The 27,061-nt window shown below is 44.0% G+C and overlaps 2 protein-coding genes across 2 annotated transcripts; both read left to right on the top strand.

Annotated features, from left to right (window-relative positions):
* Positions 1-1,783: 1,783 nt before the first annotated feature.
* LOC127571223 (extracellular calcium-sensing receptor-like) lies at positions 1,784-7,854 on the top strand. The gene is given in 6 exon segments (XM_052017404.1): positions 1,784-2,041; positions 4,422-5,258; positions 5,365-5,592; positions 6,738-6,861; positions 6,951-7,286; positions 7,289-7,854. Coding segments are annotated over 6 exon segments (2,349 nt in total).
* Positions 7,855-18,246: 10,392 nt separating this feature from the next.
* On the top strand, positions 18,247-24,972 carry LOC127571902 (extracellular calcium-sensing receptor-like). Its single transcript, XM_052018650.1, is given in 7 exon segments — positions 18,247-18,504; positions 19,841-20,076; positions 20,078-20,666; positions 20,783-21,010; positions 23,121-23,244; positions 23,333-23,635; positions 24,353-24,972. Coding segments are annotated over 7 exon segments (2,358 nt in total).
* Positions 24,973-27,061: the final 2,089 nt, after the last annotated feature.

Here is a 27,061-nt window from a genome sequence, read left to right as displayed (position 1 = left end):
GTAGCATGGTAACTATGCTGAATCACTCGTCACTGTTGTTTTAAAACCAGACAGAATTAATACAAATCTCAGATAATGTATGTTTAAAATTATGCTAACTTTTACTTTGTAGAAATTCAGATTTGAAAAATACGTTTTGAATTCAACTAAATGGAGGAAAGTAAGTTTTTTTAAATATCAGCATTGCGGGAGTACCGTCACCACAACAGCAGCAGTCCACACACGCGAAGTGAAGGGGCTCCACCCCAAACGTCCATTGCCGACTTCCACAGATGCTGCCTGACCCGCTGAGTTCTTCCAGCAGCTCATTTATTTGCTCCAGAGTGCTACTGTCTTTGGACAGCGTGACAAAGTGAATAAGAAGTCCCCTTATTTATGAAAGCAAATAATAACTGTCGAGAAATGCTGGAAATCTGAAATAAACAAACAATGCTGCAAATTGTTATCTTAAAACATTCTTTTCTCTCTTCCTCAGTTCTGGTGAAGGTTCTTCGACCTGAAACATGAAATCTGTTTCTCTTTCAACACATAATGAATGCGCTTATCGCTGGGCTTTAGGGCTAAATGTCATTTTACTCGATTTTCCGACATTTGTATTAATTCTATCTATTTTTAAGTCAACAGCAACGAGCGATTCAGCATAGAGTTTCACCAAATGTAAATGTGTTGCCAGAGAGGTTTGTCTTTGATCTTCTGTTGCCCAACTTCAGAAAAGGGACTCCCCGACTGAGTGGCGCGTTGTTCTGCTGTCTCGCCACTCTTCCGCCAATATCGTTGTTCCCAATAATTGGGCACAGGATCCGAGATCGACCTTGAAATCACAGTGTTGCTGGTGGGGAAAATGCTTTGTCAATGGTAGACTTTCAAATTATTGCCGAGGTATGGCGAAATCTATTGGAAATCCGAAGGCTGGAGTTGACCCTAAATATATGCTCTGCCATCGTTTGATTGAATCGAGTACAAGCCATTTGCCTTTGACTGCTGTTCCTATTTCTCATGTTATGTGTGGATATTCCCAACAGAATTAAAGTTAACTTTAAAAAGAGCACGCTAGTTCCTTAGATAAAATATGGCTTGTGCTGTTATTTACGCCAAATGTGCCTTCAACAGTTTTCTAAGAATACCATCAGAAGAACCCCGCTGTCAGGGGTGGAGATGGAACCCATCATTAAATAATGGGCATATACTCTCCCTGATGGTTGGTTGTAGGTGAGATTTTGTCAATTCAGCGAGATAACGCTTAGTTTCTTCTCTAACGTCCCCACCGAGTGTCTGCACGCCTCACGGTACTTTGTTCCCCAGTAACAAACAATCTGCTGGAGCAGCTGAACGGGTCGGACAACATCTGTGCCGGGAGAGGAACTGTCGAACTTACATCAGTCCTCAGCAGTGACCTTAACTTTGTAATCCTCCACCCGCACCTCAACGAGTTCCAAGCACGTCATGGTGACGAGCTCTCCTTCCATCGCCTCCGCTTCCTTGCCTTCTTTTTTGGCAATGAATGCTCTCTACCCTCTGATGTCCCCCTCCGATCTCCAACATTCCCCTATTGTTTTTATTTTTTTTAATTACGCCAGATTCCAGCATCAGCAATCTCTTGTCTCTCCACTGTCACCGCAGTTTTCCTCAATATTTCAGTTCCAAACCTGCCTGAATTATAAATAGGCAAGAGAGTTTGCTTTAAAAAGGCACGGCAGAGAAATAATCGGTGTGCATTAGTTCTAATCTGCAAGTATCTCTGTCCTGCAGTTTTAACTTCCGGATATTCCGGTTCATACAGGCGATGATATTTGCGATTGAAGAGATTAACAGGAGTCCGGTTCTCCTGCCAAATATTACGCTGGGCTACAGTATTTATGATTCGTGTAATCTGCCTCGCCTCTCAGTGAAAGCGGCTTTCGAACTGATCAACGGACAGGACCCAACATCTCCGCAGCAGTCCTGTCACCCGTCCTCACCGGTCCCTGCCATTGTGGCGGAATCGGGATCTTCGCAGTCCCTGGCGGTAGCGGCGTCAATCGGTCCTTTCAAAGTCCCCATGGTAAGATGCGTCTTTCACTGCTGGGGTCTTGTTTTCAAAGGCTCGTTCTTCTTAAATCGTCATAGATAATCTACGGACATAAAATAGTGGCTCTGGCGCTCTCGTTTCGTCCTGCTTGAATATATCCAAGTTTTTCATGATTATCATTGCAAGATATCAGTTTATTGCTACCAAGTGTTTCAACAGTCGATTGTACGTCTGTTTTATTATCTAGTAGTCATCATGTTTCTTTACTTACCTCCACGCAGCAAGAGGCCATTCTGCCCATAATGCCCCTGCCGGATCCCATCAGACCAATCGCATCAGTCTCCTCCCCTCCTGCCTCATTTTCCCTATTACTGCAATCTATTCACTCTCTCACCTGCCCATCAACTCTCATTTCATGCTTTTACCACTTCCCTGCATTGAGTCCCTCCCAATTTGGAGTGACCAATTCACCTTCGGCAGAGTATTGAGATGGAAGGGAAACCAGAGTGCCCGGTGGAATCTCATCAGCCACAGGGAGAACGTTCAAAATCCACACACACAGCACCGGAGGTGTGGATCGAACCAGCGCCCACGGAGGTGTAAGGCTGCAGCGCTAACGGGTGTGTCATAGTGTCTCTCATGTTTGGTTTGAAAATGGCTTTGGAGCAAGATTCGGAAATACCTCTTGTATTGATAAATTAATTGGATGACACCGAGTTAAATAAAACTTCCTCAGAAACATTCGCGCATGCTATGCATGTGTTGCTTACGTGCTGTTGGGTGAATCTGTGTGTCAAACCTGCTCCCTGAATCTGGCTTTTCGTCGGACCCAGCCGCACTCTTAATTACGCTCCGATCAGGACAGCACAGGAAGAAAATTTCTGGTACAGCAGCCATGAGTTTACCTATTCAGCAATTTGTAGTGTTCGCGTCACAATATTTACATGTGGGTTTCACAATATTTGATCAGTAACCCACTTTTCTTCGCAGCATTTAATCTTTGTTTTATCTCTTCAGGGGTTACCTCTACCTGCCTGATAGATGGAACTTTGCCATCCTTTACCATATTTCCCCCATTCTCTCTGTAGCTGGATGCTCTAGTTTATGGTCTCATAAGTTATGAGATCTGATAACTTAGGGGGGAATCTCAAATGCAACCTGCAGAAAATTAAAGGGCCTGGTTAGAGTGGACGTGGAGATGATGTTTCTGTCAGTAGGAGAGTCTAGGATCCGAGGGCACAGCCTCAGAATAAAGGGACCTCCCTTTAAAACTGAGATGAGAAGGAATTTCTTCAGCCAGAGTGTGGTGAATCTGTGGAATTCGTTACCACAGAGGGTGGTGGAGGCCGGGTCATTGGGTGTATTTAAGGCAGAGATTGATAGGTTTTTAATTGGTAAAGAGGGAAAGGGTTACGGGGAGAACGGGATTAAAAATCAGCTATGAATAGATGATGGAGCAGACTGAATGGGCCGAATGGCGTAATTCAGCTCCTATGTTTTATGGCCTTATGGTCTTGTCCTTCTGTCGTGACTCTGCTTACTTTATGATCAACTCCCCTGCACTTAATCTCGATGTGTTCATTGCTGCTCCAACCAGCTATTTCTTGCAATCTAAACACTTCCCCAACTGAATGACTGTCCTTCTCTCCAAAGGTGACATTTAAACCACCTCCAGCATTGACCTATTTTCCCTTCATCCCTTTCCCTTCCCTTTACCTGTCAATCCACATTACTACAAGAATCTGGCGTTATATAATTACGGTCTGTGTTACCCTGATACCCACGTCTCCTCAATATAGAACAGGGACTAAATCTCATTTGACCATGGCGTCTTTAAGGGGGTCGTGAAACGTCGATAAGCATAATAAGCAGGTGAGAGATAGAAGTAGGAGTGGCCCACGTGGACGCTTGGCCCCGCTGAGCCAGTCAGTTTCATTGTTAATTCCACGCCAAGCTCCCTTGCAGACCAAAACTGCATCCACCGTGGCCACTCAGTGAGTCAGACGCCACAACTCTCTGGAGTGGAGGGTTTCAAAGACACGTGATCTTTGTGAGAAGAAATTCCTACTCGTCTGTGTTATTCTGAACCTATGGTCCCTAATTCTACATTTTTCCAAGAGAAGAAACATTCTCCCAACCTCTTCCACATTAAGATTCCTGGTAACCTTGTGCTTTTGAGTAAGATCACACTCATTTTGTCAAAGTCCATTGGCTGGACGCGCAACTTGCCCAATCTTTCCTCATGAGTCCACCACTTCATCCCAGGCACTGCCTCCAATGAAAATCTGACCCTCCTTCAATAAGAAGTCAGAACTGTGTAGCACTCTGTATATACCAGCCTTCGCCCGATCTTTTTCCACCGAGACCGAACTAATTTCGCTGTTTTTCTGTTTCCATTGTGGTTGCTGACCAGGTTAGTTATTCCGCCACGTGCACCTGTCTCAGCAACCGGCGAGAGTTCCCTTCGTTTTTTCGAACGATCCCAAGTGATTACTTCCAAGCTAAAGTGTTGGCGCAACTTGTGAAGCGATTTGGATGGACTTGGATTGGAGCGGTCAGGAGCGACGACGATTACGGGAATTTTGGGATGCAGGGCTTCACGGAGACGGTTCAGCAGCTTGGAGTTTGCATCGCCTTCTCCGAGTCTTTCCACAGGACGTATTCGAGGGAAAGGTTACTTCATGTTACCCGCGTTATACGGACAGCGTCCACGAAAGTCGTGGTGGCTTTTCTCGCTCAAGGCGACATGACCATTTTGTTGAAGGAAATTGCTCGACAGAACATTTCTGGCATCCAGTGGGTGGGCAGTGAGGGATGGATCGGCACTTCGCTTCTGTCCCCAGAGGAGAACAGAAGGTTCGTTATTGGGGCCATCGGGGTCGCCATACGTAACGTGAACATCCCGGGGTTCAAAGACTTCTTAACGCGTCTTCATCCATCTGCCTATCCTGGTAATCTTTTGGTGGAAGAATTTTGGGAAACAACCTTCGGCTGTAGCCTGAAACGGATAAACAAGGACACAGGGAGCACAACGTCGGCCATTCAGCCTCCACAATGCACAGGAACAGAGAGCCTAAAGACTGTGTCCAACACCTACACGGAGGCATCTCAGCTGAGGGTGACCAACAAAGTTTATGAGGCTACTTATGCTATAGCCCATGCACTTCACAATATGTTTTCTTGTGAAAGCGGTGAAGGTCCATTTGTCAATCAATCTTGCGCAAACATTTCAAGTTTTCAGCCGTGGCAGGTAGGTAGAACAGGCTAAGTTTTACAAGTTGTTGAATTAAAATTCTTTGTTTCTGCAAAACGTTGGGTGATTGACGTCATGTTCAATCGACTGTGTCTTCTTGTAGGTGTTGTATATCATGCAATCGCTAAATTTCACAACTAATGTCGGGGAAAGGGTAAATTTCGACGAAAACGGGGACTCGGTGGCTACGTACGATATTGTGAACTGGCAGGTGAATAGCGAGGGGAATGCCGCTGTTTTGACAGTTGGACATTATGACGGATCGGCGCCTTCAGAGGAACAAGTGATGATCAATGAAGGATCTCTTGTTTGGGCTGTCGGTCGCAGAAAGGTAATGTATGAAATTGTGGCTGTAGTTTGAACAGAATCATTTTAAAGCTTCAGAGCAGCCGAAGTGCCAACTTTCTTTCTGTAACATAGCAACAGGATTGAGGTTCATAACGTAAATAATGAACAGAAGAACTTCAGGCCATCCACTTGTTGGAACGCCCGAGTTATGGACATTCCTGCATCCGAAAGGGCTCCCCTAACATCATTAAATTGAAAAGTACATACGCGCGTTCGTTCCTACGAAGGGCAGAACTCGTTTCCCCTCTCTCCACTTTCGATTATTGTTTGTTCTTCTCAGTCTTTTGTACTTTTGACGCAGTTGATTACAATACTTTGGAAGTGTGGTAACCATATCGAGTGATTGTTGTGTAGTTTGCGCCTTAACGACAGAATCGACAGAATAACGGCAGAAATAAGAACCCGTACGTTATCCGGGGACGGCCTGTATGTAGTCACTTAATTCGGACGATCTTAACCCGGGGACTGCCCGTATTCCTAAAACTAAACGGACATTAGAAGAGAGAGAGAGTGTTAACCACATGAGGGTCTGAAGTTCTGACATAGATGTTTTTGGCTGGATACGTAAAACACAGAAGATTGTAGGCAAGCTGCAATTACGAGGCAATTGGCAATTATATCGGATTCCTCACTGGAAGAGATATTGTTGAAAACTGTGATAGGAATGATATGTGTTCACACTTTCCCTGAATTTCTAAATTCATGACGAGGGTGTTGATTTTTTTTTCTGCAAACGAAAGTGCATGCAATATCAGCCAAGTTATGGAAATACCGAGTCACAGACTAAAACAGCACGGAAACAGGCCCTTCTGCCCAACACACTGTGCCGACCAAGATGCCCGTCTAATCTAGTCCCATTTACCGCATTTGGTCCACATTCCCCTCAACCCTTCTTATCCATGTACCTATCCAAGTGTCTTTTCAAGGTTGTTATAGCTCCCGCCTCAACCACTTTCTCTGGCAGCTCGTTCTATATACCACCACCCTCTGTGTAAGGACGTTGCCCGTCAGGTCCGTTTTCAAACGTTCCCCCCTCACATTAAACCTATGGCCCTCTAGTTTTTGCTTCCCTCCGAGTGATACTTCTTTGAAAAAAAATACATTAACATTTATGGTTCTTTGCCACAGGTCCCTCGGGCAGTTTGTTCCAACAGCTGTTCACCTGGAACAAGAAAAGCAGCTCGCAAGGGTCAGCCTGTTTGCTGCTTTGATTGCGTTCCGTGCGCCGAGGGGGCGATCAGTAACACCACAGGTATGGACAAGTAACATCTGCATTGTCCAAATGTTCGCAGGCGTCTCCAGTCCGCTTCTTAAATCAACTTTCCGTTCTTCTCTTTCAAGATTCCATTGAGTGCATGAGGTGCCCCAGCGATTCCTGGCCCAACGCCCGGCAGGACCGATGCATACAAAAGCACGTTGACTTTCTCTCATTTGCAGAGCTCATGGGAATTGTTCTCACCGCGCTAGCGTTGACTGGAACTTGCTTCACTGCAACTGTAGCTGGTATTTTCTTGCTTCACAAAGACACTCCGGTCGTGAAGGCCAACAATTCGGAGCTCAGCTTCCTTCTTCTCCTCGCACTGACCCTTTGTTTCCTCTGTTCAATTGCATTCATTGGCGAACCGTCTGCATGGTCCTGTATGTTACGCCACACCATGTTTGGTATTAGTTTTGTCCTTGCGTTTCCTGTGTTTTGGGGAAGACTATTGTTGTCGTGATGGCATTTCAGGCCAAACTACCCAGCAACAATGTGGCCAAGTGGTTTGGTCCCCTACAACAACGCCTGACCGTGTTTCTTCTTACACTGCTACAGTGCTTAATATGCACCGTCTGGCTCATCAAATCGCCACCACTTCCTGTCAAAAACATGGCCTATTCTAACGAAGTGATCCTTCTGGAATGTGACGTGGGATCCGAAGTAGCATTTTATTGCGTGCTGGGTTACATTGGCTGTCTGTCATTGGTTTGCTTTGCCGTTGCCTTTCTAGCACGGAATTTGCCGGATAATTTCAACGAGGCCAAATACATCACATTTAGCATGCTCATTTTCTGCGCCGTTTGGATATCTTTCATTCCAGCTTATGTCAGTTCTCCTGGCAAATTCACTGTGGCCGTGGAAGTGTTTGCTATTTTGACTTCCAGCTTTGGATTACTTTTCTGTATTTTTGCCCCTAAATGTTACATAATATTGTTAAAGCCGGAGAGAAATACAAAGAAACATTTGATGGGTAAAGTGTTCTCGTGAAAGCTTCAGGTGGCAGTGATAAAGGCTTCTTCAGATGGAAAATCTTGTTTGTTTTAGTTGTTTTGTTTTCCTTAATCAAAGCGAACGCCACGGAGGATTTCAATTAAGGGATATTGGTAATGTACTTTGAATGTACTCATGTTGTCACTGTATAATAAATGTATTCTAATTCGTTCCCAATGTTAAGGCGTCCTCCATTTATTTATTGATGGATTGATACACGATTGAAACCTTGAGAATGTAATGCCTTTCCTGAAGGGGCGATGGAAGTACATTTAACAGAGTTTTTCGAAATACATTCGATATTTAATTGTTAAAAAAATGCAATTTTTTTTTAGACAGTGCGACCAATTGGATCTTTTCTCCAAAGGACTGACACAGAGTCACCAACGATCTCCCTCTGTGTTGAATGGTGTATCTCTCTTTAAAAAAAAATCTCTTTACTGGTTCGCAGTTCATTAAGTGATTATTTCATTGTTTAAGGAAAGAAAACACATATTCTTTACCAATCTGGATTTTCATTAAAAAAGACAAGCCCTTGGACCATTTCCCAATGTATTCTAACGCTGAATTGCACTTCAGGTGTCGGTTACTGGCCAATCAGCGTATGTGGGGTCATATAATCGCCCTTTTTGTTGTTTTCCCAACAATATGATTTTCTGACACAGCTTTTGTTCGAATTTCAAGCTTTAGTCTGTATTTTTGGAACAATTTTAAGTAATTATGGAATATTAATAAGTATATTTGCCCAGATATTGCATTCAAGTCAAGATGTTTGAAGCCATAAACCATAAATACCTCACAGCACTTTACAATATCCTTGCCATTAGCAGTTCTGCTCCCTCGGTTCTGCCGTTGTCAATTCCATCTTTTTAATTCCTCACAATTAAAAGAAATCCTGAAGGGGGTCAGGGGAGATGAGAATAACACGTCCATTCAACATCCATTCATTACTGGGGTCAGAGTCACGACCCGAAACGTCGACCGTCCCTCTGCCTCCACAGATGCCCTTCGACCCGCTGAGGCCCTCCAGCAGATTGTTTTTTGCTCTAGATTCCAGTATCTGCAGTCTCTCGTGTCCACATTCAAATCTAACACCGCCACATTTCTTTCCTTTACACCGCCAAAAGATCATTGCATATTTCTCCCCACCCCACCCCCAACCCATTTTGAGTCTGCTGCCAGCTCTGTCTTGGAACGGAAAGGTGAACATTAACGTAAAATAGGGAGTGCAAGGTTTGCAGAGGTTTTTTGAAGTGGGAGGCAGTTACCGGTCGGAATTTTTTCAGTGCACACCATAAATACGGAGGAGAAGAAGGACTTTCAGTTTAAAACGCACGCCGAAACGGTAAATCACAAGGCGTTAGTTGTAGAGTTCGCTTGCGCAATATTGTGCGACGTGGTGGCTACTGTTTGGAAACAACATGTTAAAAATTCGGCTGACGTTCCTTTTACTCAATATCAAATTATTTCTTGGAGTAAGCGAACAGAACATCAGGATGCAACATTCGCCTTTTATAGTGTTAGAATATCCGGTTCCAGATATAAACAGGCGCTTTACCAACGTTACCCGTGACCGGCCGTTGACCACAAGGTATTTGTTCAACTTTTCTGATATTTCCCGAGATATTTTTCTCCTTCTGAGTCTGTCAGGAACCCACGGTGACTTTTGATAGTCCTTTCTACAGAAGCTTTTACAGTCTGTTTTTACGTTTCTTGCTGGATTACTCTGGTATTCCATTGCTCCATATTTGTCAGTTTCCCGACCTCATCTGTTGAATTCTGAACTTTTATTAATTTTCGACCTTGTAATCCTTCTTCTTTGACCTACAATCTTTACCTTTTCTTGCGAACCACAATTGGAACTCAATTCCTGTAGGGTATTTGTGCCTTAAGCATATGTATATATGTGTTTATTGCTGTGTCTTAAGTCTTCAGGTGTTACCCACTTCTTGTTTATTGCCGTGCATTTTAAAGTAGTTTCCCCATCTGCCTTAACCAGCTTGCACCTGACATTTCTGTAGACCCCGGTTTCACGTTGAGCTAAATAGCTCCCGATTATTGTCTTAAATTCTAATATATTGTCGCTGATCTTTCCCCAAAGCAAGTGCAGAGAGGTGCTGAGAATGCGTTGTCTGTAGACTTCAGAGTCATAGAGTTATACAGCACAGAAACAGGCTCTTCGGTGCAACTCGTGCATGCCGACCAAGTGTTTAACTGAGCTAATCCCACTTGCCTCCGACTGGCCCACATCCCTCCGAACCTTTACTATGAACTCTGTCCATACTTCTCGCTACCTCAGTAAAACAGCCAACATAATCAAGACCCCTCCCACTCCGGACATTCTCTCTTCTCCCCTCTCAGATCGGGCAGAAGATACATATGTCTGAAACTTCATACCACCAGGCTCAAGGACAGCTTCTATCCTGCTGCTATAAGACTATTGAATGGTTCTCTAGTACGATAAAATGCACTCTTGACCTCACAATCTATCTCTTTATGGCCTTGCACCTTATTGTCTTCCTGCGTTGCACTTTCTCGCTAATTGTAACACTCTATTCTGCATTCTTTTATTGTTTTCCCTTGTTCGACCTCAACACACTGCAGTAATGAAATGATCTATATCGATGGCATTCAAAACAAATTTAATAAATTTGCTGTCCACTTGTCAAGATGACAATAATAAACCAATTTACCAATTAACGATTAAATTTAGCATTTTGCCTGTCCAAATGTATTTGAAACATTGTAATTTCACCCGCCTATACCACCTGCTCTGGTCCATCGTTTCATACACCCACCAATCTCTGTGGGAAAAACTTGCCTCCCGGGGTCCCCTTTAACTCCCCCGCCACTCTCACCTTCACCTTCTGCCCTCTGGTTTTAGAATCCACTGCCTCAGGAAAAAGACTATGACCATCTACCTTATCAGTGTATCTCATTATTTTATACACCATTATAAGGTTTTCGTCCACGTGCAATGAAACTTGTTGGGACCCTATCCTTCTATCCTTTGCCAATTTATGTCTGTGTCCAAATGCCTCCTAAACATATTATTGATTACATCGCCTCCTCTGGCAGTGAGTTCCACATATCAACCGCTCTCTGTGTAAATCATTTATCATAACTTCTTTACCTGACAGTGATGATTCGTCATAATATCCGAGTAATTACTTCATGGATTCAGCTGCCAATTTACCGGATCTTACTTCACAGCTGACTCCCCAGTTTCATTGAAGTTCACTCTCCGTGCAATGTTATTTGTGAAATGTATTCATTCGTGTAAAGCAAACGCTTCGGAATGAAATGAGGAAATAATTGATGATGCATGTTATTCATTCCGTAAGATTATCTGACAAATGACCCAATATGCGTAAATCTGCATTTAATCTCTAAAGCACCAAATCTAATTTTAAACGGGACATATCTTTAACTTCCCGCTCTAACTCAAACTTTGAAATAATTGTTCTAGTTTCAACAGAAAATTGTCCTTTTTTTTACCCTCTCGTGAAAGTATGTCGCGCAAGAGAGGAGGTGCTGTATAAATTCCTTTTTCGTTCACATTAATTGTCCCTCTGAATTAAAACACCTCGATATAGCAATTAGTTAATTCAGCCAAAATCTTTCCCCCTGCACTCATTAATATGGAGAGTCGGTGGTAAATATTCGGTGCCATGTTCTCTTATTGTCAGTTTGCAATATAACTTCTTTCCCAAATAAAAATCTTCTTCTAAAATTAATGGAGAGCTTACTTAACCCAATCCTGAAACCTCTTCAGAACTTCGAATAACTTGCTCACTGTTGTGATCTCTTCGACCGGTGGAGGATGTTGACGTTTTTGAAAGGTTGTTAAAATAAGGAATTGCCAGTATAGAATCATCACACCAGTGGTGGAAAGCATTCGGTCTGATGATTCCCTTGGTCAGTGCAATCCGGTTGTCCCATTATCCGATTGGGTTTTTATATCTTCAAGTACCTACCTTTTTGGAAGCCATAATTGAATGAGCATATACTATCCATTGGGGTAAAATAATTAAGGAGAGCTGGTGGATGGAGCCAACAAGATTATTCCTCCCTTAGGGGGCAAAGGTCTGAGCAGTTTCTTTCTGTGCCTGTTTCCTTTAGTCACCAAGGTCTTCCGAAAGGTTGTCCGGCCGTATCCCCCTCCTAACCATTTGGAGCTCCTTCATAAATTACCTTCTTTCAGTTATGAGGCCGGAGTTAGGATGTTTACTGATGAAAGCTCAACATTTGAAACTCCTCGGCAATGAAACAATTCATGCTCGAATGCAGAAATGGGAAGGCCTGATAATTGACATGGAACATTTGCAACTTGTAAGTGGCGGGCAATAACAGCCTCAAACACAAACAGTCTAAACCACTGACCTTTGATGTGCAAAATGGGACTACAATTACAAAGTACCAGGCCTGGGGGTCAGCATTAATCAGAATCTTAATTAGACCAGTAGCTACAAGACCAGAACAGAGGCTAGTTGCCTTTCAGTGAGTGACACACTTCCATTCCCAGAATCCTTTCCACATGCTACCGGGCAAAACGCAGGAGTCTAACAGAATACAATCCACCTGGCAGGATGAATCCAGCTTCAACAACACTCAAGATACTTGATATCCAGATCACTTAATTATCCTCCGAATCACGGCCTTAAACGTTCAACTTCCTCGACCGCTTGTGCACCGTGGTAGGACATTCTAACATCTATAAAAGGCATTGCAGATACGTGCCAATACTACTCTGAAAACACCTTCAAAATCTACACTTTCTCCCACCAAGAATAGAAATAGCAACAGATGCATGGGAAAACCACCACTTGCAGGTTCCCTTCCAAGTCACCACCTTTGCACCTTGGCAATATATCATGAACATTCATTGTTGGGTTCAATCCTGAAACTCCCTGCCAACAGCACAGTGAGTGCCTTCACCATATGGTTCAAGAATGGCACAGTGGGTGCCTTCACCACAGTGGTTCAAGAATGGCACTACCTTTGCCTTCTTGGGGGGAATTAGTGTTTGACAATAAATGTGAACCTTACCAAAGATGCCCACGTTCCGTAATTCAACCCAGAGAATTTGTCCAGACCAGCGTGTAAGAAAGCTTCACTGTAATCTCTTTTGCTACTCTATTCCTATTGTATTTCATGAACTGTGAGGATTTCTGTCATATCTAAACAAAGCAACCGATCCTGTTGGTCTACTCAGCTACTTTCTCAAGCCGTCTACCGCTTCCAAACATTTGTACACAAATGCCCCAGGTTGCTTTGTTTGTGCATCCCTTTGGAATTTTTCCTTCCTTTACTCCGTCACATTACCCCGTCATTTCTGCCCGTTAAATTTAACATGCCGCATTTCTACCCATTTCATCCGCGTGTTTTTCATGATTTCTTGAGGTCTTTCGCTTTCTTTCTCAGTGTTTACTGCACTTCCAAGTTCTGACATTTGCACGTTTCCAGACTGTTATCAGATATATATTTCGGAATACTGTGATCTTATCACCACTTCCTGGGGAACGGCACTCCGTGCCTTCTTCAATTAACCACTACGGTCTGTCTCTTGGTGTCTATTCACCTTTTATTCCACACGTTTCAGTCTTGCTTCGCAAACGCCTGTCAAGTGGAATAAATGTCTCAAATATCCCAATCTCTGTAATTTATTGAAGAGCAACGTTCGCGCTGGATTGTTGAAGCTAGATTATACTCATTTGGACATGGTACGTCAAATGTAATATGTTACTGGAGAATACGACTCTCGCTTACAAATTATGTCAAAGTAAAGTTGGACTTCTTTTAATGGGGAAGTGGATTAGATGAGATTCGTGTGTCGAATCAGTCTTAAGCTCCAGTTGGAACTCTATCCGGCCGCAGCACAGATCACTGCCGCACTTTAAAGTCAAAATACGATCGGGTCCGGTAGCTACTACAAGTAAAAGCAATTGTCCGTCCTCTATTACCCCCTTCCCATGGATACCTGGATCTGTACTGTTCGGGGAATTTTGAGCAAACTGTTGGACGAACTCAGTGGTCGGGCAGCATCTGTGGTCAAGGAAATGGACAGTCGACGTTTCGAGTCGAGACCCTTCATCTGGGTCTCGAAGGATAGAGGGGAGATGGCCGGTATAAAGAGGTGGGCGGAAGGAGTGGAGCAAGAGCTGGCAGATGAGAGGTGGATCCAGGTGAGGAGGAGTGATAGGGAGGTGCAGGAGGGAAGAGTGGATAGAGGCTGGGAGGTGACAGGTGGAGGCAACAAAGGGCTGTAGATGGCGGGAGCTTTTATTTCTATAATGCATGATGTGTAACAGCTCTGTGGGACAGTTTTAAATCTTGTCTGTCATTTTCGTATTTAATCCAGCAAGAAATACGTAATTAAAGTGAACCACCCAACAAAGTCTCTCAATTAAAGTGCTACCCAGTACATTTCTGTGCAACAGAGGTATCCCCTGACAATATCATTCTGCGGTTTTAACTGACTCAACAATTGATTTGCTCATTTTAACAAAGGTCATTACTTTTAAACACAACCTAAAATCACGCGTGGGACGAGGGGAACAAGTAACGCAAGAGATGGAGTTGTTATGATCCCAATGAACACCAGCCTTTATCTGTAACTACTTAGTTACCTTCCTCTTCCATGAACATGAGCACCGCCGGATTCATGTGTTTTCTTATTTGCGAACTTATAGCGTGACACGATCTGTCCAGTACCTACCAGGGGTAAAAAAAAACAGAGGATATATATAAAGTGAATTCTGCCCCAGAGATACATGGTTCTGCACAGTTGTCTAATTACATTTCTTTGTCTATGTCTCAAATTAGATTACAGCGCCATTTCATTCCCTCCTGAGCGTTACTTCTTTAATCAGAGGAAACGACACTGCTCGGCCAAGCATGACATCCAATATAAAACTCGATGGGACTTTGTCGGAAAGAGTCAGAACGAAAACAAATATGTGCTGCGTGTGGCTTTGCGGGTTGCTGTTACCTGTTGCAGTGTCAACTGGCAGCCTGATGTGTAAACGCAGGGAAATGTTTGATTTGTTTAGTTTATCGAAGGAGGGAGACATCGACATCGGCGGGATTTTTATTCTGCACTCCCGTATAGAGAAATCGGAACTTTCATTTGAAACCAGACCGGGAGCTGTGAAATGTGAAAGGTCAGTTTAGTGAGCCGAGTGGTGGGTTTATCACTTTCTCTGTAACTTAAAGCTAATTTGATTTTCTCACTTTTCCTGTTCTGCTGAAGGACCTTAGATCTGAAACGTTAACCCCGATTGTCTTTCCAGAGAAGCTGCATGACCTGCTGAGTGTTTCCAGCTTTCTCTAGTTTTGTTATTGAGTTTGTTAGTTGGAGACGGGAGGGCATGATATTGGGTGCGAGAGAATCAATTTCAGTGACCGACTCCGTACCTGTTCCTCGCTCAAAAGCACATCACTAAATTGGTAGTCCGGTATTTCATCACGCGTCGAGGTTAATGTGCGCATGAATCGGTTGTCATTGAGTCAACTCTGTTGTCTCAGCTGTCGATTCTCCCCTTACTGTCACCAAAGCTTCTGTATTCCTGGTTGTGATTGTCTTTATAGTGATTGAAAAGAGAATGAAAGGTAAGCTAGTTGTGCTTGAAATGTACTCCCCCCCCCAAAGTAATCCACAACAGAGATAATACAGATAGTAATGTGTTGAAATCTATCCTACAAACGACGTTCTCTATGAAATTCTAGAGGATTTTAAGGAATCGCTTAATTACATTTCCAATTAGTGACTTAAATTCCCAATTAAAAATATCAAACATGATTCGTGAGAGCAAATTAATAGTTCGCATTAAAAGACAAAACATACTCACGCCTTCTGACAGGAAAACATGATTAATTATCAATCGACAACGTTAGTTTCAGCAGTATCGATTCAGCATTGAGACTTTCGTTTTTGTTTTCCAAAGACAGGGAAATGGAGCCGACCCGATAGATATGATCAGCCATAGTTTCATTAAATGCGGTACAAGCCATATGCTGTTCCTGTTTCTCATGTTATGTGTGGATCTTCCCTGCAAAATTAAATTTTCTTTGAGAAGAGCACTCAATCTCCTTAGATAAAGTATTGCCTGTGCTGTTTTAACGTGGCTTCAACAGTCTTCTAAGAACACCATCAGAAGTATTTAAGTGTCAGGAATGGGGTTGGAACCCGGCATTAAATAACGAAGCAAGGCAAGAGATTGCTGGGGCATTGACCATGATATTTGCGTCCTCCCTGGCCACGGGAGGGGTGCCGGAGGACTGGAGTATGGCAAATGTTGCTCCCTTGTTCAAGAAACGTAGTAGGGATAATCCTGGGAATTATACACCAGTGGGTCTAACGTCAGTAGGTGGCAAGCGATTGGACAGGATTCTTAGGAACAGGATTTACGAGCATTTGGAGAAGCATAGTCAGATTAGGGAGAGGAAGCATGGCTTTGTGGGAGGCAGGACGTGGCTTACGAGCCTGATTGAATTCTTTGAGGATGTGACAAAACAAATAGATGACGGTATAGCAGTGGATGTGGTGTATATGGACTTTAGTGAGGCAGTTGACAAGGTTCCCCACGGCAGGCTCATCCATAAAGTCATGAGGCATGGGAGCCACGGAGGCTTGACTGCGTGGATTCAAAATTGGCTTACCCACAGAAGGCAGAGGGTGACAGTAGATGGCGAGTATTCTGCCTGGAGGTCAGTGACTAGTAGTGTTCTGCAGGGATCTGCTCTGGGATCCCTGCTCTTTGTGATCTTTATAAATGACTTGGATGAGGAATTGGATGGGTGGGTTAGTAAATTTGCAGATAACATGAAGGTTGGAGGTGTTGTGGAAAGTGCAGAATGTTGTTGTGGGTTACAATGGGATATAGACAGGATGCAGAGTTAGCAAAGAAGTGGTGGACGGAGTTCAATCTTGAAAAGTGTGAAGTGATACACTTTGGAAGATGGAATTTGAAGGCGGAGTACAAGGTTAATGGCATCATTCTTAGCAGTGTGGAGGAACAGAGGGATCTTTGGATCCAAGGCCATAGATCCCTCAAAGCTGCCACGCAGGTTTATAGGGTGGTTAAGAAGGCGTAAAGTGTGCTGGTCTTCACTAGTCAGAGGATTGAATTCAAGAGCTGCGAGGTAATGTTGCAGCTCTACAAAACTCTGGGTAGACCGCACTTAGAGTACTGTGTTCAGTTCTGGTTGCCTCAGGAAGGATGTGGAAGCTTCAGAGAGGATGCAGAGGAGATATACCAGGATGCTGCCTGGATTAGAGAACATGTCCTATGAGGAAAGGTTGAGTGAGCTTGGGCTTTTCTCTTTGGAATGAAACAGGATGAGAGGTGGAATAGACGTGTCTACGACTATGAGAGGGATAGATAGAGTGGATAACCAGCTCCTTTATCTCAGAGCAGCAATGACCAGTACCAGAGGACATCCATTTAAAGTGAGTGGAGGAAAGTTTAGGAGAAATGTCAGAGGTAGATGCTTGACACAGAGAGTGGTGGGTGCCTAGGATGCACTGCCGGGGGTGGTGGTAGGGGCTGATACAATAGCCACATTTAAGAGACTCTTGGACCTGCACATGGATGTATGAAAATGGAGCGTTATGGGCTGTGTAGGAGGGAAGCGTTAGATTGATCGTAGGGTTGGTTTATATAATCAGTACAACATTGTGGGTTAAGGGCCCGTACTTTGCTGTACTGTTCTATGTTCTAAGTACCTCGCTGTCAGGGGTGGGGCTGAAACTCAGCATTAAATAATGGTCATATACTCTCTCTGATGGTTGGCTGTAAGTGATGTTATGCCAATTCACCGAGGAAACGCCTGGTCTCTTCTTCAGCCTCTCCACCCAAAGTCTGTACCCCTCACGGTACATTGTCACCCCAGTAACACACAATCTGCTGGAGGAGCTTAGTGAGTCAGCAGCATCTGTGCCGGGAAAGGAACTATTGACGTTTTGAGTCGAAACGCTGCATTAGTCCTCAGCAGCGGCCTTACCTTCGGAAATCTCCGCCCGCACCTCACCGAGTTCCAAGCCCCACATGAAGACGAGCTCTTCTTCCGTCGCCTCCGCCTCCTTGCCCATTTTTTTTGGCAAAACGTCCTCAAACCCCTCTGATGTCCCCTTCTCGTCTCCAACACTCTCCTATTGTTTTTATTTTTTTAAAGCGTCAGATTCCAGCATCTGCAGTCTCTTGTGTCTCCACTGTCACCCGTGTTTTCCCCAATGTTACACTTCCAAACCTGCATAAACTATAAATCGGCCGAGTGCTTTTGATTTAAAAAGACACTGCAGAGAAATATGCGGTGTGCATTTGTACTAATCTGCAAGTATCTCTGTCCTGCAGTTTTAACTTCCGGATATTCCGCTTCACACAGGCGATGATATTTGCGATTGAAGAGATCAACAGGAGTCCGCTTCTCCTGCCAAATATTACTCTGGGCTACAGGATTTATGATTCGTGCCATCTGCCTCGACTCTCAGTGAAAGCGGCTTTCGAACAGATCAACGGACAGGACCCAACATCTCCGCAGCAGTCCTGTCACCCGTCCTCACTGGTCCCTGCCATCGTGGCGGAATCGGGATCTTCGCAGTCCCTGGCGGTGGCGGCGTCAATCGGTCCTTTCAAAATCCCCATGGTAAGATGTGTCTTACTGCAAGGGTATTATTTTTAAAGGCTCATTCTTCGTAAATCGTCTCAGATAATCTGCGGACGTAAAATAGCAGCCCTGGTGAGAATACGTGGCGCTCTTGTTGCCACAGCCGGCGGTGGTGGCCATGTAATTCTGAGTATTTAAGGCAGACATTGATAGGTTCTTGATTGGTGAAAGGCTAAAGGTTTATGGGGAGAAGCAGGGAAAATAGGGTTGAAAAATCAGCCTTAATTGAATGGTGGAACAGACTCAATGGGCCGAATGACTTAATCCAGCTCCTATATCTTATGGCCATATGGTCTTGGCCTTCTTTTGTGGCTCTGTTCACTTTATGATCAGCTCTCCTGCACTGAAGCTACATCTCAAACTCCATTTGTTTATCGCTGCTCCAGCTGGCCATGTCTGGCAACCTAAATACTTCCGCAAGTGAATGACTGTTCTGCTCTCCAAACGTGACATTTAAACCGCCTCCAGCATTGACTTATTTTCCCTTCATCCCTTTCCAGTTTGAATGGCGCGTTAGAGACTTTCCTACCGTTCTTATTAGTTCTATAGATTTCTTCTCCATGTACCATGAATTGTTCGAAGTGAGAAAGCTATTTAGATGCTGGCCAACATTTACCTGTCAATCCACTTCATTGAAAGAATCTGGCATTAGAGAATTACAGTCTTTGGGAGCTTGATACACACGCCCCCTAGAAATAGAGCCGGGACTACATTTCAATTGGCCATGGCGCACTTTAAGGGGGCCTTGAAACGGCGATAAGCGTAATAAGCAAGTGAGAGGTAGAAGCAGGAATGGTCCACGTGGCTGGTCGGTCCTGCTCCGCCAGTCAGTATCATGGTCAATTTCACCTTTGGCTCCCTTGTAGACCAAACCTCCATCCACCGTGGCCACTCAGTGAGTCAGACTCCACAACTCTCTGGATTGCAGGGTTTCAAAGATTCGTAATCACAGCGAGAAGCAATTCCTTCTGGTCTCGTCTTATTCTGAATCTATGCTCCCTAATTCTAGATTCCTCAACAAGGTGAAACATCCCCTCAGCGTCTTCCTTTTTCAGGCTCCTGGGAGTATTCTCCATTTGAGAAAGATCAAACTCATTTTTCCAAACTCCATTGACTAGAAGAGCAAACTGCCCAATCCTTCCTCCTGAGTTCACCTCTTCATTCCAGCAACAGCCTCCAGTGAAAGTATGAACCTCCTTCAATAGGAAGACAGAACTGTGCAGCACTTTGTAGATACCGGTCGTAGCCCAGTCTCTTTTCTCCGAGACCGAACTAATTTCGCTGTTTTTCTGTTTCCATTGTGGTTGCTGACCAGGTGAGCTATTTCGCCACGTGCGCTTGTCTCAGCAACCGGCGAGAGTTCCCTTCACTTTTTCGAACGATCCCAAGTGATTACTTCCAGGCCAACGCGTTGGCGCAACTTGTCAAGCGATTTGGATGGACCTGGACTGGAACGGTCAGGAGCAACAACGATTACGGGAATTTTGGGATGCAGGGCTTCACGGAGACGGTTCAGCAGCTTGGAGTTTGCATCGAGTTCTCCGTGTCTTTTCACTGGACTTATTCGAGGGAATGTTACCCGCGTTATACGGACAGCGTCCACAAAAGTCGTGGTGGCTTTTGTCTCTCAAGGCAACATGCCCATTTTATTGAAAGAGATTGCTCGACAGAACATTTCTGGCATCCAGTGGGTGGGCAGTGAGTCATGGATCACCACTTCGCTTCTGTCCCCAGAGGAGAACAAAAGGTTCGTTATTGGGGCCATCGGGGTCGCCATACGTAACGTGAACATCCCGGGATTCAAAGACTTTTTAACGCGTCTTCATCCTTCTGACTATCCTGGTAATCTTTTGGTAGAAGAATTTTGGGAAAAAACCTTCGGCTGTAGCCTGAAACGGATAAACAAGGACGCAGGGAGCACAACGTCGGCCGTTAAGCCTCCTCAATGCACAGGAACAGAGAGCCTAAAGACTGTGTCTAACACCTACACGGAGGCATCTCAGCTGAGGGTGACCAACAAAGTTTATGAGGCTACTTATGCTATAGCCCATGCACTTCACAATATGTTTTCTTGTGAAAGCGGTGAAGGTCCATTTGTCAATCAATCTTGCGCAAACATTTCAAGTTTTCAGCCGTGGCGGGTAGGTAGAACTGGCCAAGTCTTACAAGTAGTTCGAGCAGAGATCAATTAAAATTCTTTATGCAAAACTTTGGGTGATTGATGTCATGTTCAATCGTCTGTGTCTCCTTGTCGTAGGTGTTGCATTACATGCAATCGCTAAATTTCACAACTAATGTCGGGGAAAGGGTAAATTTCGACGAAAACGGGGACTCGGTGGCTACGTACGATATTGTGAACTGGCAGGTGAATAGCGAGGGGAATGCCACTGTTTTGACAGTTGGACATTATGACGGATCCGCACCTTCAGAGGAACAAGTCATGATCAATGAAGGATCTATTGTTTGGGCTGGAGGTCGCAGAAAGGTGATGTATGAAATCGTGGCTGTAATTTGAACAAAATAATTGTGAAGCTCAAAAGCTGCCGAAGTTTCAACTTAATTTCTGTAACATAGCAACAGGATTGAGTTTCATGATTTAATTGAACAGCAGAACTTCAGGCTATCCTCGGGTTACCAACACCCAAATTATTGACAGCCCTACATAAGAACGAACTTCCATAACAATATTAAATTCAAAAGTTCGACGTACGTCCAAACGTTCATTCCTACGACGGGTGGAACTAGTTTTCCCCCCTCTCTTTCCATTTATAGTCATTCTTCTTTCTTATCAGTCTTATGTGTTTTGATGCCATTCATTAAATATTGGTGAGGTGTGGTTACCAAATCGAGTTCCATTTGTCACGCATATCATTTGTGTATTTTCCGACAAAAGGTCTGTAAAAGTCGTACCCGTTCGTTAACGGGGAACGGATTGTGTGCTGTCACCGAATTTGGGCGATCTTTACCCGGGACAGCCTGTATTTCTAAAACTAAACGGACATCAGCAGAGAGAGAGGGTGGTAACCACACCACATGAGGGTCTGTAGTTCTCTCACTGATGTTGTTAGTTATACTCGTACAACACAGAGGATTGTGGTCACATTGCAATTACCGGGGCAACATCAGATTGCTCATTGGAAGAGTGTCTGTAGTTTGAACATAATCATTTTTAAGTTCAAAATCCACCGAAGCACCAATTTTCTTTTTGCAACGTAGCAACAGGATTGAGTTTCATGATGTAATTGTAACATAACTGCAGGTCATCCACATGATAGAGCGCCCGAGTTATGGACGCCCCGACACCCGAACGGACTCCCTTATTATTAAATTCAGAAGTCTGACATACATAAAAAACCTTCCTTACCATGAACGGCAGACTAGTTTCGTCTCTCACCAGTTTTAGTAATTGCTCTATCTTGTCAGTCTTGTGTGATTTTGATGCCATTGATTACAATACTGTGGTGGTGCGGTTACAATATCGCTTGACTTATCTGTGTATTTTCCCCCTTCCGAACAGAATCTACAGGATGTCTGTGACATTAGAACCCGTTCGTTACCCGGGGACGGCCTGTCGCCTAATTCTGGCGATCGTAACCGGGGGACTGTCCGCATATATATTCCTAAAACTAAACAAGCATTAGCAGAGAGAGGGTGGTAACCACATGAGGGTATAGAGTTCTGTCAGAGATGTTAGTCGTATACGTAAAACACAGAGGATTGCGAACAAATTACAGTTACCGGCTGGGGTGGAGGTGGGGGGGGGGCATCTGCTTCCTCACCGAAAGAGGTATTGTTTCTTTTTACAATATTTTTATTAATTCCGCAAAGAAAGTACAGAGTACATGAGTCAAAAAGGTAAGAGTACTACTAAATACATGGTGTTGAATCAGACTTGAAATCACAATACTCTATATTAACATGATAATTAATAAGGAATAGATTGGAATAATGTAATTATAAAAAGACTGAAGTTGTTTAATAAAGAAAAAGGACAAGGAAAAACCCTTGACACATGGCGATATCAGCCAATATCTGTATTTTAGCCACCAAATCAAATGGTTTGAAAATAATTCAAAAAAGTCCCCACAGCGTTTGAAAATATGTTAGATTCAGAAATTGAAGAGATATTGTTGAAAACAATGATAAAGACTGATATGACTTTACACTTTTCGTGGAATTACTGGTGGAAAATCCATGACGAGTGTGTTGAAGACTTCTCTGCATTCCAAGGTGCATGGAAGATCAGGCAAGTTATGGAAATACCGAGTCACTGAGAAACTGGCCCTTCGGCCCAACTCGTGCCGACCAAGGTGCCCATCTCAACTAGTCTCATTTGCCTGCATTTTGTCCACATCCCTCTAAACCTTTCCAATCCATGTCCTCCACCAAATGTCTTTTAAATGGTGTTGTTGTTGTTGCAACTTCCTCTGGCAGCTTGTTCCACGTGCCCACCAGTCTGGGGGAAGACGTTGCCCCTCAGGTCTCTTTTAAATCTTTCCCCTCTCACATTAAACCTATCGCCCTCGAGTTTTGCTTCCCTCCGAGTGCTACTTTTAAAAGAAAAAGAAATCAACATATATCGTTCTTTGCCACAGGTCCCTCGGGCAGTTTGTTCCAACAGCTGTTCACCTGGTACAAGAAAAGCAGCTCGCAAGGGTCAGCCCATTTGCTGCTTTGATTGCGTTCCATGCGCCGAGGGGGCGATCAGTAACACCACAGGTATGGACAAGTAACATCTGCATTGTCCAAATGTTCGCAGGCGTCTCCAGTCCGCTTCTTAAATCAACTTTCCGTTTCCTCTTTCAAGATTCAGTTGAGTGCATGAGGTGCCCCAGCGATTCCTGGCCCAACGCCCGGCAGGACCGATGCATACAAAAGCACGTTGACTTTCTCTCATTTGCAGAGCTCATGGGAATTGTTCTCACCGCGCTAGCGTTGACTGGAACTTGCTTCACTGCAACTGTAGCTGGTATTTTCTTGCTTCACAAAGACACTCCGGTCGTGAAGGCCAACAATTCGGAGCTCAGCTTCCTTCTTCTCTTCGCACTGACCCTTTGTTTCCTCTGTTCAATTGCATTCATTGGCGAACCATCGGCATGGTCCTGTATGTTACGTGTTACGGACTCAGTGAAAGTCCCTTTAAGATAGAGAGTGTGTGTGTATGTGTGTGTGGGGCGTGCTTACGTCAATAGAAGATAAAGGACGTAATGACGTTGTTGAAGAAGTCAGAAGGAGAGAGAGAGAGAGAGAAGGGAGAGAGACACCAGCCTGCTTGTTTTCTCTATCGATGGATGAGAAACAATAACTGTGTTTACCATAGAAATCCATGTATGGAAGTTGGAAGTAATCCGGTGGAGTTCACTTTGTTGCTGACCTGTAGAAGGAAACAGGTATTTGTGTGTGGACGACCACGGTTCGGATGCTTTTCGGGGTGAGGAAGTCACTACCGAGTAAACACTGAAGTGTCGTTTGGGTTCCATCGTGGAACATTTGGATTTCGTATTTACTCTCTCTATGTTTCTCTACGTCTACGTCTTATCTTCAGACAAGGGTGGTTGTTGAAGAAGCCCTTGCTCATGTTTCACCTTATGGCTTGCGGAACTGAACTTTAAGAACCATTCAGGAACTGGGAGTTTTGGACTTTGTCACACACACACACACGATGAGTTTAGTTTTGGGGTTAACGTTCGAGGTTTAACATTTTTGAATTCTAACATACTAACATTTTTACTTTTATTTTACGTATTATCATAAGTAGTGATTAATAAAATAGTTGTTAACACTGAATCATGACTCAGTGTGTTTCTTTTGTTGCTGGTTCGTGACATACGCCACACCGTGTTTGGTATTAGTTTTGTCCTCTGCGTTTCCTGTGGTTTGGGGAAGACTATTGTTGTGGTGATGGCATTTCAGGCCAAACTACCCAGCAACAATGTGGCCAAGTGGTTTGGTCCCCTACAACAACGCCTGACTGTGTTTCTTCTTACACTGCTACAGTGCTTAATATGCACCGTCTGGCTCATCAAATCGCCACCACTTCCTGTCAGAAACATGGCCTATTCCAAAGAAGTGATCCTTCTGGAATGTGACGTGGGGTCCGAAGTAGCATTTTATTGCATGCTGGGTTACATTGGCTGTCTGTCATTGGTTTGCTTCGCCGTTGCCTTTCTAGCACGAAATTTGCCGGATAATTTCAACGAGGCCAAATACATCACATTTAGCATGCTAATTTTCTGCGCTGTTTGGATATCGTTCATTCCAGCTTATGTCAGTTCTCCTGGCAAATTCACTGTGGCCGTGGAAGTGTTTGCTATTTTGGCTTCCAGCTTTGGATTACTTTTCTGTATTTTTGCCCCTAAATGTTACATAATATTGTTAAAGCCGGAGAGAAATACAAAGAAACATTTGATGGGGAAAGTGTCCTCGTGTAAGCTTCAAGTGGTATAGATAAAGGCTACTTTAGAAAGACAACCTGGTCTGTTTTTGTTATTTTGTTCTCTTTAATCAAATTTAACGGCATGGACGATTGTCATTGAGGAATACTGATAAAGTAATTTGAATGCATTCATGTTGTCATTGTGTGATAAATATATTTGATTTCATCCGCAATGTTAATGCGTCCTCGATTTCTTTATTGATGGATGTATCCACAATTCAAACCTTGAGAATGTAATGCATTGCCTGAAAGGGAGATAGAAGTACATTTAGCAGCACCTTTCGAAATATATCAGATGCATCGTTGTCATGAATAATATGCATGGTTTTATAAGACAGCGGCACCAATTGGCTTTTTCGTTCAAAAGACAGACACAACGGTAACAACAGTCTCCCTCTGCGTTGAATTGTATCTCTCCTTTAAAAAAAACGTTTCCGCTTGTTGGTTCGGAATTCATTAACTGATTATTTCATTCTTTAAGGAAACATTACACTTACTCTATAGCAATATGGATTTTCATTAAAAACACGTCCTTTAACTACTTGCCCCTCTATCTGAAATAGTAACAGAATCGCAGATATAGAACTAGTTTCTTTCATGTGTAACCATTGATAACTATTGGAAGACTAACACAAAAGAGAAGTTGTTAAGCACAATTTCTGCCACGCAGATCAGGGTGTCGGTGGAGGGAAACTGGTTGGTCTTGGTATAGGTATTGCTTTATTATTGTCACTTGTACCGAGGTACAGTGAAAAATTTGTCTTGCATACCATTCGTACAGATCAATTCATTACATAGTATATTGATGTAGTACAGAGTAAAAACAATAACAGAATACAGAATAAAGTGTCACAGCTACAGGGAAGTGCATTGCAGGAAGACAATAAGGTGCAAGGTCATAACAGGGCAGATTGTAAACTCAAGAGTTCATCTTATCGTATCAGGGAACCGTTTAATAGTCTTATCACTGTGGGATAGAGGCTGTCCTTGAGCCTGGTGGTACGTGTCCTCAGGCTCCCGTATCTTCTGCCTGATGGGAGAGGGCAGAAGAGAGAATGACCCGGGTGGGTGAGGTCTTTGATTATGCTGGCTGCTTCACCAAGTCAGCGAAAGTCCATGGAGTGGAGGCTACTGGAGGCTGCTTTCCGTGATGTTGGGTCTGTGTTCCAGAAAGGAGCAGAGAGCCCTGAGTCCTCCCTGATGGGGAATTGAACTGGGCGTCCATCGTGAAAATGCAGCGGCAGTGTCCTGGTTGTTGAAAGTTGTGAAATGGTGGAGGACATGCGAGGTGTCACCGATGTAGGACTGGACCCGAGGGATAAGATGGAGCCATGATCTGAGGGGATGAGTTCAGTGGGGCTGGAGCAGGCAGAAACAATAGGCTCACCGGGACAGTCCGGTTTGTGAATCTTGGGCAGGAGACAGAAACGCGGTTGGGGAACAATCAGGTTAGAGGCTGTGAAGTGGGATCTCCAGATGGGATGGGATGATCATTGGTGGGGTGCCAAGTCCAGGAGTAGGTAAGAGGTATCCAAAAGCAGCCATCTGGCCTCTGCAAGGTCTATCTCAGTCCTCCAGACTACAGCGGCACCGACCTTGTCTGTGGGGTTGATGACGAGGCTGGGATTGGTGCGGAGAGAAGTATGTTCAGAGTGGGTGAGGTTCGAATGGATGAGGGATGAGGGGTGACGGGTGAGGGTGAGGGAATTTGAGGGTAGAGTGACACAGCGGATGAATCTGTTACACCAGCCGGACAGGACATATTGAGGGATTCTCTGGAGCCATCTGTCAGGGTGGCCGAAATTCACGATTCTATAATGACGACAATGCGGGGATGTTGCATGACTTGTTCAGTGACTTGGGCCAGATCTTTAAGCTTTGATGATAGTTCCTGGTTAATAGGGGCAAACTTTCACCCAGTGTGGAGCTTGTTATGCGTTGCAATGTATTTTAATGCTGAATTGCACTTCAATGTTGGTTTCGGTCCAATCTGTGTCGGGGGTGAGGAGAGGGCAAATATTCGCCGTTTTGTTCTTTCCCCAACAATTTGATTTTTCTGACACAATATTTGTTCTTATTTGAAGCTTTAATCTGCATTTT

This window comes from Pristis pectinata, chromosome 6 (assembly GCF_009764475.1).
Source record: "Pristis pectinata isolate sPriPec2 chromosome 6, sPriPec2.1.pri, whole genome shotgun sequence".
NCBI lineage: Eukaryota > Metazoa > Chordata > Chondrichthyes > Rhinopristiformes > Pristidae > Pristis > Pristis pectinata.
This window is presented reverse-complemented; position numbering and strand designations above follow the sequence as displayed.